The 15,146-nt window shown below is 36.7% G+C and overlaps 1 protein-coding gene across 4 annotated transcripts in view; it reads left to right on the top strand.

The window, feature by feature from the left end:
- LOC106874159 (serine/threonine-protein phosphatase 2A 55 kDa regulatory subunit B alpha isoform) overlaps positions 1-15,146 on the top strand; it is a 66,743-nt gene that overhangs the window by 36,242 nt on the left and 15,355 nt on the right. For all 4 annotated transcript variants that reach the window (XM_089339562.1, XM_089339560.1, XM_089339563.1 and 1 more), the window contains exon 3: positions 7,699-7,796. In XM_089339562.1, coding sequence (XP_089195688.1) covers positions 7,699-7,796 — 98 coding nt within the window. The remainder of the gene's footprint in view (positions 1-7,698; positions 7,797-15,146) is intronic.

The following is a 15,146-nucleotide window of genomic DNA, read 5'->3' as shown; positions in this document are numbered from 1 at the left end:
TGCATGACATCTTGGGCAAGTGTATTTTTCTATGTCCTCAGATTGACCAATGCCTTGTGAGTGAAATTGGCAGGTGGAAATTGTACTGATACCTGTCGTGTGTGTGTGTTAATTTTGATTCCATGTGTCTGCGTTATTAACATTGATGAGCGAAAAACATTGATTACATTCAGCAGTAAACAGACATCTTGTTGCTATGTGTAGACCAATGGATTGAAAAGTTACCTCACTAGCCTTAGGTCTAAATTAGAAACAATCATTAGGCATGCCAGGCAAAATGCTTTGCAGCATTTTGTCCATTTTTGTGCTCTTGCTCAAAGGCCACTGGGGTTGACTTTCCTTTCATCCTTTTGGGGTCGATAAATTAAGTACCAGCAAAACACTGGGGTCAATGTAATCGACTTTTCCTCTCCCCCGAAAATGCTACCCTTGTGGCAAAATTTGAAACCATCATCATCATTATTATTATTATTATTATTTAAGGCAGTGAGCTGGTAGAGCTGTTAGAATGTAGTGGCAGACGAAATATCGCTAAGCATTTCGCCCAGCTTGCTGAGTTCAAACTCCACAAAGGTCAACTTTGCCTTTCATCCTTTTGGGGGTTGACAAAATAATTAACATAGGAGCACTGGGGTTGACATAATCAACTCTCCCTTGTGCACAAAATTTCAGACCTTGTGCCTTGAGTAGAAAGTATTATTATTGAAAGGCGGTGGGTGGCAAAAGTAATAAAGCATTGAACAAAATAATTTGTAGTATTTGGTTATGTCCTAAGTTCAAACCCTGCTGAGCCAACTTTGTCTTCCTCTTCAGGGTTGATAAATCAAATGCTGGAGTTGGTTAAATTTCTACACTGTTCCCCCTCAGTTAGAAAGTATTAATATTATTAATGGATACTATAATGATAAAACTGCTCTGGCAATAGCATCTGTTAACTCTCTTCTACAACTGGACCTTCATTAAGCTGAACTTCTAGGTCTTGGTGGGATTGAAAAAAAAAACAATTTTGTTAATGCTTAATACTAGAACATAGCCACTTTGTGAGTGAGTGAGAGCTATCAACTGTCTCGATTAACTTGGAGTGCTAATACCGAAATGTGTTTGTGTGCATTGATCCCCGGACTTTCCACTGTCATGTAGATAGATTCTAGATCCAGGATGACTGTTGATATCTTCTCCAGCCTAATTCTGCAGAAGGAACGGATGGCAAAGGAGGAGAAGTGATCACTAACACAGATGAGTAGTTGCCATTCTTGTAAGTTGGCACTATATATTTAGCAGACCCCACACATAACTATACACAGTTCACTCACTGAAAAGACTCTCTCCCTGTTCTGTGCATGCGCTTAGCTGTGATGTAGTATCATGTTTCTTAGACATGCCTCATATAGCTTTGTTGTACAGAGACCAAGAGAAATAGTCACTTGATTGTCAACATGGCACTAGATATCCCCCCTCTGCCTCTCCCCCTCCCTCTTGTGCTACTTGCTGTCTTCTCAGCTCTACACTCAACGAATTCCTTCTACCTGCTTTCTCTTTGTTTTTCTCTGCGATCTGCTTTTCTCTCTCTCTCTCTCTCTCTCTCTCTCTCTCTCTCTCTCTTGCCCCACTTCTGTGTATGTCTTCAATTATCTTTGTGTCTGTCTGTACCAAGAGACTAACCCTTCTCTCGTCGGTCATTATTCTCTAACTTTATATAATAAATTCTGAAGCAACCATTGTCTGTCCTAAGCAAATTAATTACTCAATCCTTGGTAAAGTATTCACACTGAAATGTGCAAATAAGTAAAGCATGCTGGCTGTTTGAGTAAGGAGGGACCACTAGAAATAACAACTAAACCTCCTCTAAATTTCATCCTACCATATTAAAATAGCACATATTAACTCTTTAGCATTCATATTACTCTGTCAAATGTAATGCTTATTTATTCATGTTTTGAATTAACCATACGTTATCCGCATAGCTTTGAGATTTCAACAATGTGGCTTTTTTAGAATGACATTGCAAGTAAAGTGTGAGAGGCTGGATCTGGCCAATTTGAACATAAAACAATTGAAATCCTAGATATCCCTAAAAAGACAAGATAAACAAGGCTCAAGTGTGTCTACAAATTTTGACTTGGTGGGGAGGAGTTTAAACAATTTTGAATCTATGAAACTGTATGCACTCTTATGGTTAAGACAGTCGTCTGACCCATTTCAGTTTCAACACCACAAATGCATCAGTTAGATGGAGGAGGTGGTTGAGATGGTCTCACCACATTACTGTATTAATCATGCATTATCTCGTAGCTTTGAGATTTCTATGATGTGATCATTTGTTTTTAGAATGACATTGTAAGGTAACATCAAATGGGTTCCGGGAAGGACTGTTGTAGCAGAAGTGGAATAAAATATACATTGGTTGAGTTTTTTTTTTTTGTTCCTTGAGGGAGAATTGATTGTTATGCCTAGCAGGTTGAACAACCATCCAGAGGCTCTGTTGTTGGCTTGTGACCATTGGTTGTTGAGTCTTAGGTGCACATTCCCTAAATTCCAGTAATGTTCAAGCATTGTGTTTCTGTTTTGTATTTCTTCCTTCCAAGATGGCATTTACTTGCTCTAATAATCTCCGCTCTGCACTATATGCTGGCTGTCAAGTTTCTTGCCCCCTTCTCAAATTGTACCCCTCTTCCTGCTCACCCTTGTCTAGGAGTGGTTGGTTAGCAGCAACCACTTTACATACTTAGAAGAGAGGGGAAAAAAAAAACCCTGTTCTGAATCATTAGGCATCTTTCTCCTGTTCTGTGATGTAAGCTGAGGATTGTGATACGACAAGGTGGAAGGTGGTTGTGAGAGAGAGAGAGAGTGAAAGAGAGAAGAGAGAGAGTGAAAGAGAGAAGAGAGAAACAATTGAAGCAAAAATATATGTAATATGTGATGTGAACTGAAGATCGGTGTATGACAAGTTGGTGGATGGTGTGTATGTGTGTGTGAAACAATTGAAGTAAGGGTATATAGTGTATGATGTAAACTGAAGACTGGTGCTTGACAGGGTGTAGATGGTGTGTGTGTGTGAAACAATTAAAGCAAGGGTTTATATGTGACGTAAACTGAAGTCTGGTTTATGACAACGTAGTGGATTGCATATGTGCGTATATATGTGAATCTGTTGAAGCAATTGTGTATTGTATTTATACAATACAATTAAAAGATGGGTATTTATATATATATATATATATATATATATATTTCTTTTTTGATGAAAACTGAGGACTGATATATGACAAGGTGAATAGTTTGTGTGTGTATGAAATAATTAAATAATTAATGTAAGGGTGGTAATTATAACATCAACAACAAACGATGGCAGGATACTGATTAAAGAATGAATGTTTAGGAAGTGAACAGTGTGACATCTCTGGGATTACGTTGACATTGTGACTCATAGCTATGGGCATATTGGTAATCTATATTTGAACTTGAGGTATAATTAGTTATAATATTATTAGCATCGTTTGTGTGTGTGTGTGTGTAGATAAGCATGGCAGTTAAAGAAAGTGATGATTCTCTCTATCTATTTATCTATCCACACACACACACACACACATATATCACTTATTTTTTTACTGTTTCCAATCTTTGGGCTATGGTTCTGCTGGAGCACCACGTTGAAAAGTTTTAGTCAAATAGACAAATATATATCCCCTGCTACTTAATTTACCAGCCACTTTTCTTGAACTGCTAAGTTAAGATTTAAACAAACCAGTACCATTTGTCAAGTGGTTACACACACACACACACACATGCACGCATGCGTACAGTGGGCTTCCACACAGTTGCTGTCTACCAGATTCACTGTATGACTGAATCTGAAGCTGTCTGGTTGCAAAGCGAGCTTCTTAACTATGCAGGCATGCACGTGCATATACAGACAGTATGTGTACAGTATCTTAATTATGTCTATGGCATATACTGAACTGGACTTTTCGTGCAAGCTCCTTTAGCTACCCCTTATGATATGCAGTGACATTGTGTGTCTTTTCTGATATCCAGCCTACAACAGTATTAGAATAAATATAATTAAAGAATAATCATTAAAGTAAGGAAGGAGAAATTATTATAATTATCAAAATATATAATTCAGTTTTGTCTGTGCAACAAACATTTAACATTTATAATTTGTACTCTTTCACTTGTTCCACAACTTATTCCAGTCTTGTACTTTTTTTTATCTATCCCTATTGACTGGTTACCTTTTGATATAAAAAGATGCAACCCAATGCACCATTGTATATCAGTGTATATACATTTGTCCATCGGAGCAATGAGGACCATCCAGTCAGCTTTAACCCCTTAGCATTCAGATTCCTCTGTCAAATATAATGCTTATTTACTCTCATTGCATTGAATTAACCCTGCATTATCTGATAGCTTTGAGATTTTGAAGATGTGATTTATTTTTAGAATGACATTGTAAGGTGTGTGTGAGGCTGGATCTGGCCAGTTTGAATGTAAACTGGAAGAATATTTGGGCCTGATATGCTAGTTTCAATGCTAAAGGTTTAAGGATGACTGATGGCTTGCACAGGGGCTTTGTTTAAAGTGAAGAAGGGTTGTGTACTGTTAACCCTCACGCTTTCGTCTGTGACCATCTTCAATCCAATGCCAAGACTAGGTCAGGCAACTAGGGATGGAAGTAGATGACCAAAATGCTTTAATTACCTTGTCTTGCTCTCTGCACTCCGCACTACAGAACTGCAGCTGCCTTCCCCTCCATTGAACCATGACAATCTCTTCCACAGAGTCTGCCAGATCCAGTCTTCCCATGCATAGGCAGGCAAGCCTTAAAATGCTAATTAGCTGAGATCCCGACAGCTGTTACTTCTCTAGCTCACATGCACACACTTTCTCACACATTTTATGGGCTTCTGCATATTTTCCATCTACCAAATTCCACTTAGAGGTGTTAGGTCAATCAAGGGCTACATCCTTCTGGGGTCAATAAAATAAGTACCATTGGGATCGATGTAATTGGCTTATGCCCTCTCCTGAAATAACTGGTCTTGTTCCAAAATTTGAAACAAATACATTTTGGAATGGATATAAGTTAATGATGGAAGCATGACACGAGTCTCATGTATTAATCCAGGCATGAGCAACATTCTTTGAGAAGTGTGCCACATGAAACAAGGCTGAAGGTAATTCTTCATTAGGCATGCATTCACAGAGTCTTGAGTCGCAGTTTGCCCATGACTGTATTAGTCCCCATGTGTATAGAAAATGTGCGATTGATATTTGCTGAAATTAGTCATATAGCAAGATCACTCTATCCCTAACCGCATTTTCCGTTGACCTGAAATGCAGTGACCTGTCTGCTCGGTCAAATAAAACCAATAACTATGAGAATATATTGGAGGCAATGTAAAACGTGCAGTAATTAATGTAATGCTTCTCTGTAAACAAATGATTTTTAGCTAATCCTGTAAGAAGAGTTAAATATGTACAGGCTACTTTCACTTTCATACATCAAGACATCATGATAAATATATTTAAGCTAAGCTGTAAAAACCAAAAGGAAATAACTATAATATAACAAAAAATCCCCCTTTTTTATGTGTATTATGGCTTTACTACACATGTATTAGGAAATTACAGTGGATATCATGATTGTTGTGTGCATGTGCATCTATGTAACATCTGTTCTTGTTGCCTTGTGATTGATGGATTCAGCTGTTTCAATAAGAGAAAAATCAACATTTATACAAACTCGGATGATATATATGAAAGATGCTTTCTCTGGTTTTGTTTTTATGCTGTAACATCAGCTTCAAATACGTTATTAAAACGTCCTGTTATCTCTTAATGGTGTCTTACTCTCTCACCTTCCCTCTCACTCTGTATGTGTTTTTTTCTTTTCTTTTCTTTTTTTTTGTTTTGCTGATTAACTGTTCAACAATAGATGTTGTTAACTTCAGTCAAGCTGTCTATTAAATCTGTTGACAGAATTATTATACTCCATGTCTGAAATGCATAATCTTAGCTGTCATATGACTACACTACTGCTGATAGAGGATCTCTGTGATTGTCTGGTGACACTAATTTTTAGAGACTCTGGCTGTTGATCATAAGACATTTAAATAAAAACGACTTCTCGTCAAGTGTTTGACTACTTCATCCTTTCATAATTATATTCCTAATGAGATGATATTGCCTATGTGTTCTAGTTCGACACAGCCAAAAGTTTTGTAGGGCTTTAGTGAAATATTTGTAACCCCTCCTCTCTCTCTCGTGCGTGTGTATGTGTGTGTGTTGATGTTTAGCCACAGGTCAGATTGATAGGCCAGACCTATGGTCAGGCATTCCAGCTGTGACCATCTTGTCTTTTTAGGAGGAATATAGAACTGGATCATCTAACGAGATTGTTCTTAAAATAGAACGTGATTTGCGGTGGGATTTGATTGTCTTTTCTGCCATGTCAAACAGCCACCTGGCGGCTCTCTTGGTTGGCTAGAGTGTGTGTGTGTGTGTGTGTGTGTGTGTGTGTGTGTGTGTGTGTGTGTGTGTGTGTGTGTGTATTATGGTGGTGTTATGAACTGTTGAAATCGTGTATATGTACTGGGTGAATAGGAAACCTCTACAAACATTGGCACACTGTGTTCAAATAAATTTGTGTGTGTGTTCCTTTATTTGCTTAGCAATTCTTGAATCATTTTACTTTTCAGCAAGACATGCTGCAAGGGAAATAAACTCAAATGGACCAGCAACCATGAATTTGGATAACTCAGTTAAAGGATTATTGTATTGAATGTTACACACAAGCAAACAACTGATAAGTGAAAAGGCAGTTATAACCTAGTTGCAAAAGGCTCTTAATGTTGAGGTATTTGTTTTTAGATAGGTCTGTTCTGTTTTCTTAGGGCCAACCCGGGTCTAGATAAGAATGACATTAACAATAAGATAAAGAAGAAGGAACTAGAAAACAATAGATGGGGGGGGGGAACTGGCCAGCAGATTAGAAAAGATAATTAGGAAGGGCATTGTGATGAATGTGCTTGGCATGTGTCCATTTCTTCTTGTAAAAGACAAAAAACAAACGAAAGACAAGACAAACAAACAAAGGTTGTACTGTCAGAGCTATGGTACATGCTGTTAATCATAGGAGGAGCATGAAAGCTATTTGATGGGTCTGAGTGGGTCAGACCCATCAAATACAGCATGGGTAACAAAGCTACAATGAGGCCTTTGATGAATTATAAGAGGTTTGTGCTATTTAATTCCAAGAAGATGAGTATGGTTTTCCTCCAGCACTTTGCCCAGTTGGAGAGCTAACAACAGAGTTGTTGTTGAAGTTCTTTTGTGGGAGCCTGCACAAGGAGGGGCTAGCAGATGATGACAAACTAAGACCTATATCAAGCAGATTAGTGATGACAATATATATTCAGCAGGTCAGAGGGGTTGCAATTTGATGGAACGAATTGGATGGTGACTGGATGTCACTGGAACTGTACCAGTAGTGCAACCGGATGATGATGATGATAACGAGAAGTAATTGACACACTGGACCAGCCACAGCTGGGACACCTTTGATTATAGGTATTCTCAGTCAGCCCATTAAAGTTACACAACTAGTATGTTTTATTATTGATGATGATGATAATAGTGATGATGATGATGATGATAACAATAATAATAATCTCTTTTTCTTTCTTTTTGCAGCCGACATTATTTCATGTGTAGAGTTTAATAGTGATGGAGAACTATTAGCCACCGGTGACAAAGGTGGACGTGTTGTCATTTTCCAACATGACAAATCTGTAAGTACTTGTTCTGTTTTCTTTTCAGTCATTTTATTTTGTGTGTCATTTTTTTTTTTCTACATTTGTATTTAATTGTACTTGTAGCTGCTAGCTAATTAAGCATGATGCTCATAATTTAATGTTTTTTGATATTCTTGCATTATTTTTTAACGACATTTTAGATTTTCATAGGGATTGTTTTAAGGTTAGCTAATCGAAGAATAGGTGTCAGAGCTATGCATATCTGCTCAGACGGTTCTGACTGGTTCCAAATGAATTTCTGAAAAGCATCAGGGTAGACATGGAGTAACTGCATCCAGATTGTATCTAGATAGGGTATTTTTTAGGTTAGCGGATAGAGATTGTGTAGGTGTCCACTGTCTTGACCAGCTTTCTATATGGACTACAAATCTGTAACTACACAATGTGACTTTGAACGAACACAAGTAGGGACTGGATTATTGGAAAAGCTGGATGTTTTCTCCAGCATGCAAAACCTACAGGGACTTTGTCCATCAACTGATGTCTAATTTGCTAACAGTCATCAACAGATTAGTAGACCCCCCCCCTTCTGTGTCACTGCTGCAGAAACTAGAAACTGTAAGGGGCACTCTTTTAGAATTGGGATGTGGATTTGTGGATGATATCTACCATAGTGGTGTTGGACACCATTATAATTGAAGTAACCAGCATCATTGTAAATGAATGCTAAATGGCAACAAATGTAAAGATTAGCCTGGGACAGTTGATGGGCTTGCAGTTTAGCATCTGAACACCTGAGTTTATGCTGCCAGCTAGTGCATGATTAATTGCAAACAATGTGAATAAATAAGTATTACATTTCACAGAGTAATCTGAATACTAGTGGGTTAAACCATAATTGACTGTTTCTAGTTTCGTTTGGTGGGGAAGGTGAGGGCAAGAACGGGGTGAGTTTGGTCCTCTTAATCTCAGCAGAGAATGACCTCTGAGAGAAACCACATAACCTGAGAAGTCAGAATAATCTTGAATTTGTGGGGAGGGTGTAAATCAGTTATATCGACACCCCACCACCCATACCCAACTGGTACTTATTTTATCAACCCCGACAGGGTGAAGGGCAAAAATCGAACCTTGAATGTTGGAAGAAATGCTGTGAAGTGTTTCTTCTGGTGCAGTAACAAACCATTCTGCCAGCTCTATGACTTAACAACAATAACCCTTTCTTCTATAGGAACAAGGCCTGGCATTTTAGGGTTGGGGGGGCTAACCGGTAACATCGACCCCCCCCCCCCCCCCCGTGTTCATCTGATATTTATTCCATCACTCCTGGAAGGATAGAAGGCAAAGCTGACCATGGCAGAATTTGAACCCAGAATATAAAGCTAGAAGAAACATTACTAAGCATTTTGTCTGGCATGGTAGCGATTCTACCAGCTCCCGCCTTAATAATAGTAATAATAATGATGTGATAAGAGTCGTAGTAATAATGGTAATAATAATAATAATGATGTGATGATAATAACAGTAATAATAATGACCTCTCTCTCTTAATCTTACTTCTCTTCTGGTTGATATGGTGTTGGCCATTTCGGCCAAGTACCATTCTAGAAATTGATATTGCACCACACATTTTGTCCACCATCGGTTTGTTCTGTGCTTCATTTCCTGCACAATTCAAAACACATTTCATGTAATTTATAGCTAAACAAACTTAATTTGTCTATTGACCAATGTGGAGAGTGCCAGGGGGCAGTGAGGAAAACAAGGAAAGAAAGAAAGAAAGAAAAGAATATGAGTGCTCTGTGACATACATTTTCTTCTGCTTTCCCTTCTTCTTGGCAGTGATTTTGAAGATCTTCTTAGGTATTGCCTAGTTCTTTTGTTTAATTGTCATGTTGTTATTGAAGAAAGTAGTTAGTCATTAATTAACCTGGAGAACATTATTATTAATTTGTTTTATGCTATTTTAATTCCTGGATTTATTTTTAATTCATGGGCAACTGTGCAAAATATTTGTTTAACCTAAAATAGGAATATGTAGGTTTAAAATGAAATTTAGTGGTTGGTTTTTGAAATAGGATTTGGTGGGTCTTAAATAGAATTTAGTTGTTTTAAAATGGAATTTGCCTTGTCTAATATCGGATTTGATAGATCTAAATAAAATAAGGCTCTCAGTTTGTGTTTGATCACTGATAAAGACAATGGTCTTAATTTGAGCTGACCCCTGACACAAAGGTCCTGTTTCCTTGTGCCTCTACTTATTTCACTGACCGTCAGTTGATTAGGCATCCTCCTACAGGTCTTTTATTTATTTTTAATTTTTTTTTTTTTACTTGTTTTTGTCATTAAACTGCAGCCATACTGGAGTACTGCCTTTATTATAAAACATTCATATATATATGTATGGATGTGCATATATATATATATATATAGGAAAATGAAAAATAATAATAAGGCAGAATGCTAAACTAGAAGCATATTTTAATAAAGATTTCTAACCGGCTTTCATTGCATAGCAAATTTTCAAGAAGAGGGAGAATGAAAATGTTTTTTTCAAAGAAGTACAAAATGAAGAAAATAATATATAAAAAAAATAATATATAAAAAAATAAACATACCAATACCTTATATTTTCTTTGAGCTTTTAAAGTTCAATGGTAATTCATGTAGATAATGGTTGGAAAAATAAGGATGCATGAGAATGGAGAGTTGTGTTAGGTTTGAGAAAAGTGGCTAAAAGTTTGTGTTAAGCAGGAAGTGTGGTGTCAAAACAGGAAGTGTGTGTAAGGGGAGACAAATCTTTTTAGTTGGAGTTATGAACTCTTTTTCAACAGGAAGTTCATAACTCCAACTAAAAACATTTGTCTCCCCTTACACTTCCTGTTTTGACACCACACTTCCTGCTTAACAAACTTTTAGCCACTTTTCTCAAACCTAACACAACTCTCCATTCTCATGCATCCTTATTTTTCCAACCATTATCTACATGGATTACCATTGAACTTTAAAAGCTCAAAGACAATATAAGGTATTGGTATATTTATTTTTTTATATATTATTTTCTTCATTTTGTACTTCTTTGAAAAAAACATTTTCATTCTCCCTCTTCTTGAAAATTTGCTATGCAATGTGAAAGCCGGTTAGAAATCTTTATTAAAATATGCTTCCAGTTTAGCATCTGCCTTATTATTATTTTTCATTTTCCTATTATTTCTCCACGTGCGGTTAACACAACCCCACTATTTACTGACTTATATATATATATATATACATACATACATACATACATACATCATTGCTGTTATGCAAAATGTTGCTTTTTCAGAAAAAAATAGTTTCACCATTCCATAGCAAAACCGTTGTACTACACTTTGACAATTTTTGATATCTTAGCATCTGAAGCAGCTGGAGATATGATAGCTTGACCAAAAGATCCAGCTATTGCAAGCAAAGATAAATATTGGAAAAAACACGTGACCAAATTTGGACATATAACAGTTTAACATAATAGTAACCATATCTATATATACCTGATTAATGACGGAGATGGGAGATACATTTTTGCTGTATTGTGTATTTGTTTCTTTTGGCATCTGATTTTTATTGATCTTCTATAATAATGAAACTGTATCCTTTAATTTGCTCCTTTTGAATACACATACCAAGAAGAAAACTTGCAGAATAGATGTTATTTTAACAAGATACACCTTGTAATCACTCGAAGAGACACCTCTACACCAATAGACACGCCTAAACCAGTTGTTCAGTATCCCACCTGTGAGGTATCAATGCTAGATGGGTCGAAACAATTGTAGTGATCAATAATTCTTGTATCTTCCATCTTCTGTCCCTCTCGTTAATCAAATACCCAACAAACATTGTGAAAGGGAAGGTACTTTATTAGTAAACTACCAGATGTACACCATACTATTTATCTAATAATAATAATATATATACACCCAGGGTATGACTTTAAACTGCATCTCATAGTTGGGCCTTGATACAGGAGTTTTGGTGTAGACACTAACATATAATGTATGTATATATATATATATATATATATATATATATATATATATATATATATATACTCTTTTACTTGTTTCAGTCATTTTGACTGCGGCCATGCTGGAGCACCACCTTTAGTCGAGCAAATCGACCCCAGGACTTATTCTTTGTAAGCCTAGTACTTATTCTATCGGTCTCTTTTGCCGAATAACGAGGTTACGAGGACGTAAACACACCACCATTGGTTGTCAAGCGAAGTTGGGGGGGGGGGGGCACAAACACACACACACACACACACACATATATACATATACATATATACGACGGGCTTCTTTCAGTTTCCGTCTACCAAATCCACTCCCAAAGCTTTGGTCGGTCTGAGGCTATAGTAGAAGACACTTGCCCAAGGTGCCACGCAGTGGGACTGAACCCAGAACCATGTGGTTGGTAAGCAAGGTACGTACCACACAGCCATTCCTGTGCCTGCTGTGTACAGATTTTATATATTAAGGAAAAGGAGTTAGTCAGGATTAGGAGAAGAACTATTTATTTAGCACTTTTGTCCCTTTGAAGGATTCATGATAATTTTTTTATATGCGAGTGAGTTAAAAAAAAAATCTGGAGTTGACATTGTTCTCTTGGGCAGGCAAAGACAAGCACATGCGAGACACCATTTTGAGTCTCTGCCTACTAAATCTACTCCTAGTTTAGTTGGCCTGGGGTTGTAACATATGGCATTTGCCCAAGATGCTGTGCAGTGGAACTAAATCTGAGCAGCAGAATCCAGGGAGCAGGCTTCTCAAACACAACCAGCCATGATTTTTACATATGTGCTTGGTCATGAAAGGGTTAATTAATATTTAATCAGTTTAGCTTTCTTTTTTTTTTTTTTAAATAAGAAAAAAAAGAAAAAAGGCAAATATTGTCACTGTTCTTTCAGTGCGCACCTTAATATTTGCTCTTCCCCCTGTCTCACACAGCAAATGGTCCACCACTTGCCTGTGTGACATTAAAACTTTGCTGCTGCTGATGCCAGAACTTACATACAGTACTGACAACTGTTGGCGTAACCAGTTTCATTCAGCTAGATTATATATCATTTCTGCCGAGTTCTGCTGATGTTCTGCGTTGAGTTCTGCAATCAATAAGTATTGCTTGGACTCTGAGCAACACTGGCATGTTGTCATAGTGAGTATAGATTAATTTATGATGATGCTGCTGCCATTCAGCTCTCTAGAAACACTGGTTGTAATTCAGCAGTCATTGATGACTGTATATGCGCGTGTGTGTGTGTGTGTATGCATATTTACCTAATGGATGTGCATACATATGCATGTATGTGTTTATATATGTATGAATTTAACCTATTTCTAACAGGTTGCATCATACTCTTATTGGTTTATATATATATATATATATATATATATATATATATATATATTATATATGTATGAATGAGATCTTTAAAAACTGACAGACAAAATCAGAAATTTCTTTCTGGCTTTTTTTCCCCCTTCATATTTTTGTAAATGCTGAAGCATGTACATGTAATTATCATATTTAATATGGTGGAGAAACCAGGAAGAAATGAAGATATACAGCTGTGGAGATAAATATATGTAACTGGTCATCAGTGTTTTGTTTTTCTCTCTCTAGATCAGGTTAGAGCCAGAAACACAATATTTAAGCATTGATTTCTTATTAGAATTAAAATTAAGAATATATTGTCTTGCTATTTTCAAGAACTCTAAACCATTTCATATCTAGTTTGCCGGAAAGTTGCACTCTGTATACCTTATTAACTTAGCTATCAGGCCATAAACAGCTGATGTAGTTATCCATTGTTGTAATTTTATGCCTACTTAAGGTGGCAAGCTGGAAGAATTGCTGTGGCATCAGACAAAACGCTTAGCGGTTCTTTATCTTCTGAGTTCAAATGCCACTGAGGTTGGTTTTGCTTTTCGTTTCTTTTGGGGTTGACAAAATAAGTACCCGCCCCATGAAGTACCCTTCAGGCCTTGTGCCTGAAGCAGAAAAAAACAAATATTTTATGCCATGCTCTCTGGGCGGATCACGGGTTGGGCAATTTTGTCAGTCGATCCGTATTGTGTTCTTATTCAGAGTTACTATCCTCCTGGGTGTGGTCAGGAGAAGCAACCCTTGCTTGTTCATTTTATATTGCCTCAAGGCAGGTAGACCTGGAGTCAAGAGGACGTGTCATTGATGAGGGCGCAAATGATAACAAAAGGACTCTGACAAATTTTGCTGACTGATGAACTAACCGAATGATTGTTTAATCAAACAATTGTGATTGGTTAAATGTTAACTGACTTTTAATAACAACAATAATAAAAGAAGTGAAAGAGAACCAGTGCATGTGTTATTGGCATGATGACCTTTCTGAGATACAAGTGTGTGTGTGTGTGTGTGTGTAAATAAATGTGTAAAAGAGAGAGATTATGGTTTCACATGGTTGTGAACTTTAACGCTTTTGTTTGCAATACTGTGAATTTACTGTATTCTCTAGTGTCTAAGCTCATCCGGGATGGGTCGAGCTGGCTTCATCCAGTAAAGGAAGTACTCACCATTAATAAATGGAATCACATTCGAAACAGAATCGATATAATATCATTACTCAGCGTTTCTCAATCCTCAGCCAACATACACACATATACATATGTTTGTTGTGACATTTGCTTTTTTGTCATGTTAGCATGGATTAGGCATATCATCATAATCATCATCATCCATTGTCCATGCTGGCATAGGTTGGAGAGTCTGACCAGAGCTGGTAACTTTAATTCCATTCAGGTGCAAATCCATTTTCTTTGTCACTGTCTGAGTTGTCAGAATTGCTTTCACTTTTGGAAATGGAGATATCCAATTCATACCATGTGATCTTTGTGTTCACTGTATATTTTGCTTGATTTTTGCATGTCTTCAGTCAAAAATCTTTCAAATTCTGTTTCGCTACAGGATAACATGAAACTGGTGTCCATTTTCTGCCAGTAATATAAAAAAAAAAAAAAAATTTTTTTTTCAAGTTGATGTAGAAAAAAACCTGGACGGAGGGGGGTTGTAAAAAAATCCAGTGGTTAGATATCACACCAAATAATGTTGGATGGTGTAACTTAATTATTCATGTAATGAAATCATGCATTTTCAGGAATGTACTAATGAGATTTGTACTGAAATTCTCATTTAAATATGACTAGGTTATTTCGGCCTAGATTGTCAAATTTGACAGGTAAACTATCATTTGTGCAAGCATGTGTATATGATGTATGTATATATATATATATATATATATATGTATGTATATATATATATATATGTATGCATGCATGCACATGGAGAAAGAATGCTTATTTGGAAAGA

Source organism: Octopus bimaculoides, chromosome 22, assembly GCF_046866305.1.
Source record: "Octopus bimaculoides isolate indiv1 chromosome 22, ASM4686630v1, whole genome shotgun sequence".
Classification (NCBI taxonomy): domain Eukaryota; kingdom Metazoa; phylum Mollusca; class Cephalopoda; order Octopoda; family Octopodidae; genus Octopus; species Octopus bimaculoides.
The sequence above is the reverse complement of the archived record's forward strand: the minus strand, read 5'-3'. Positions and strand labels throughout refer to the sequence as shown.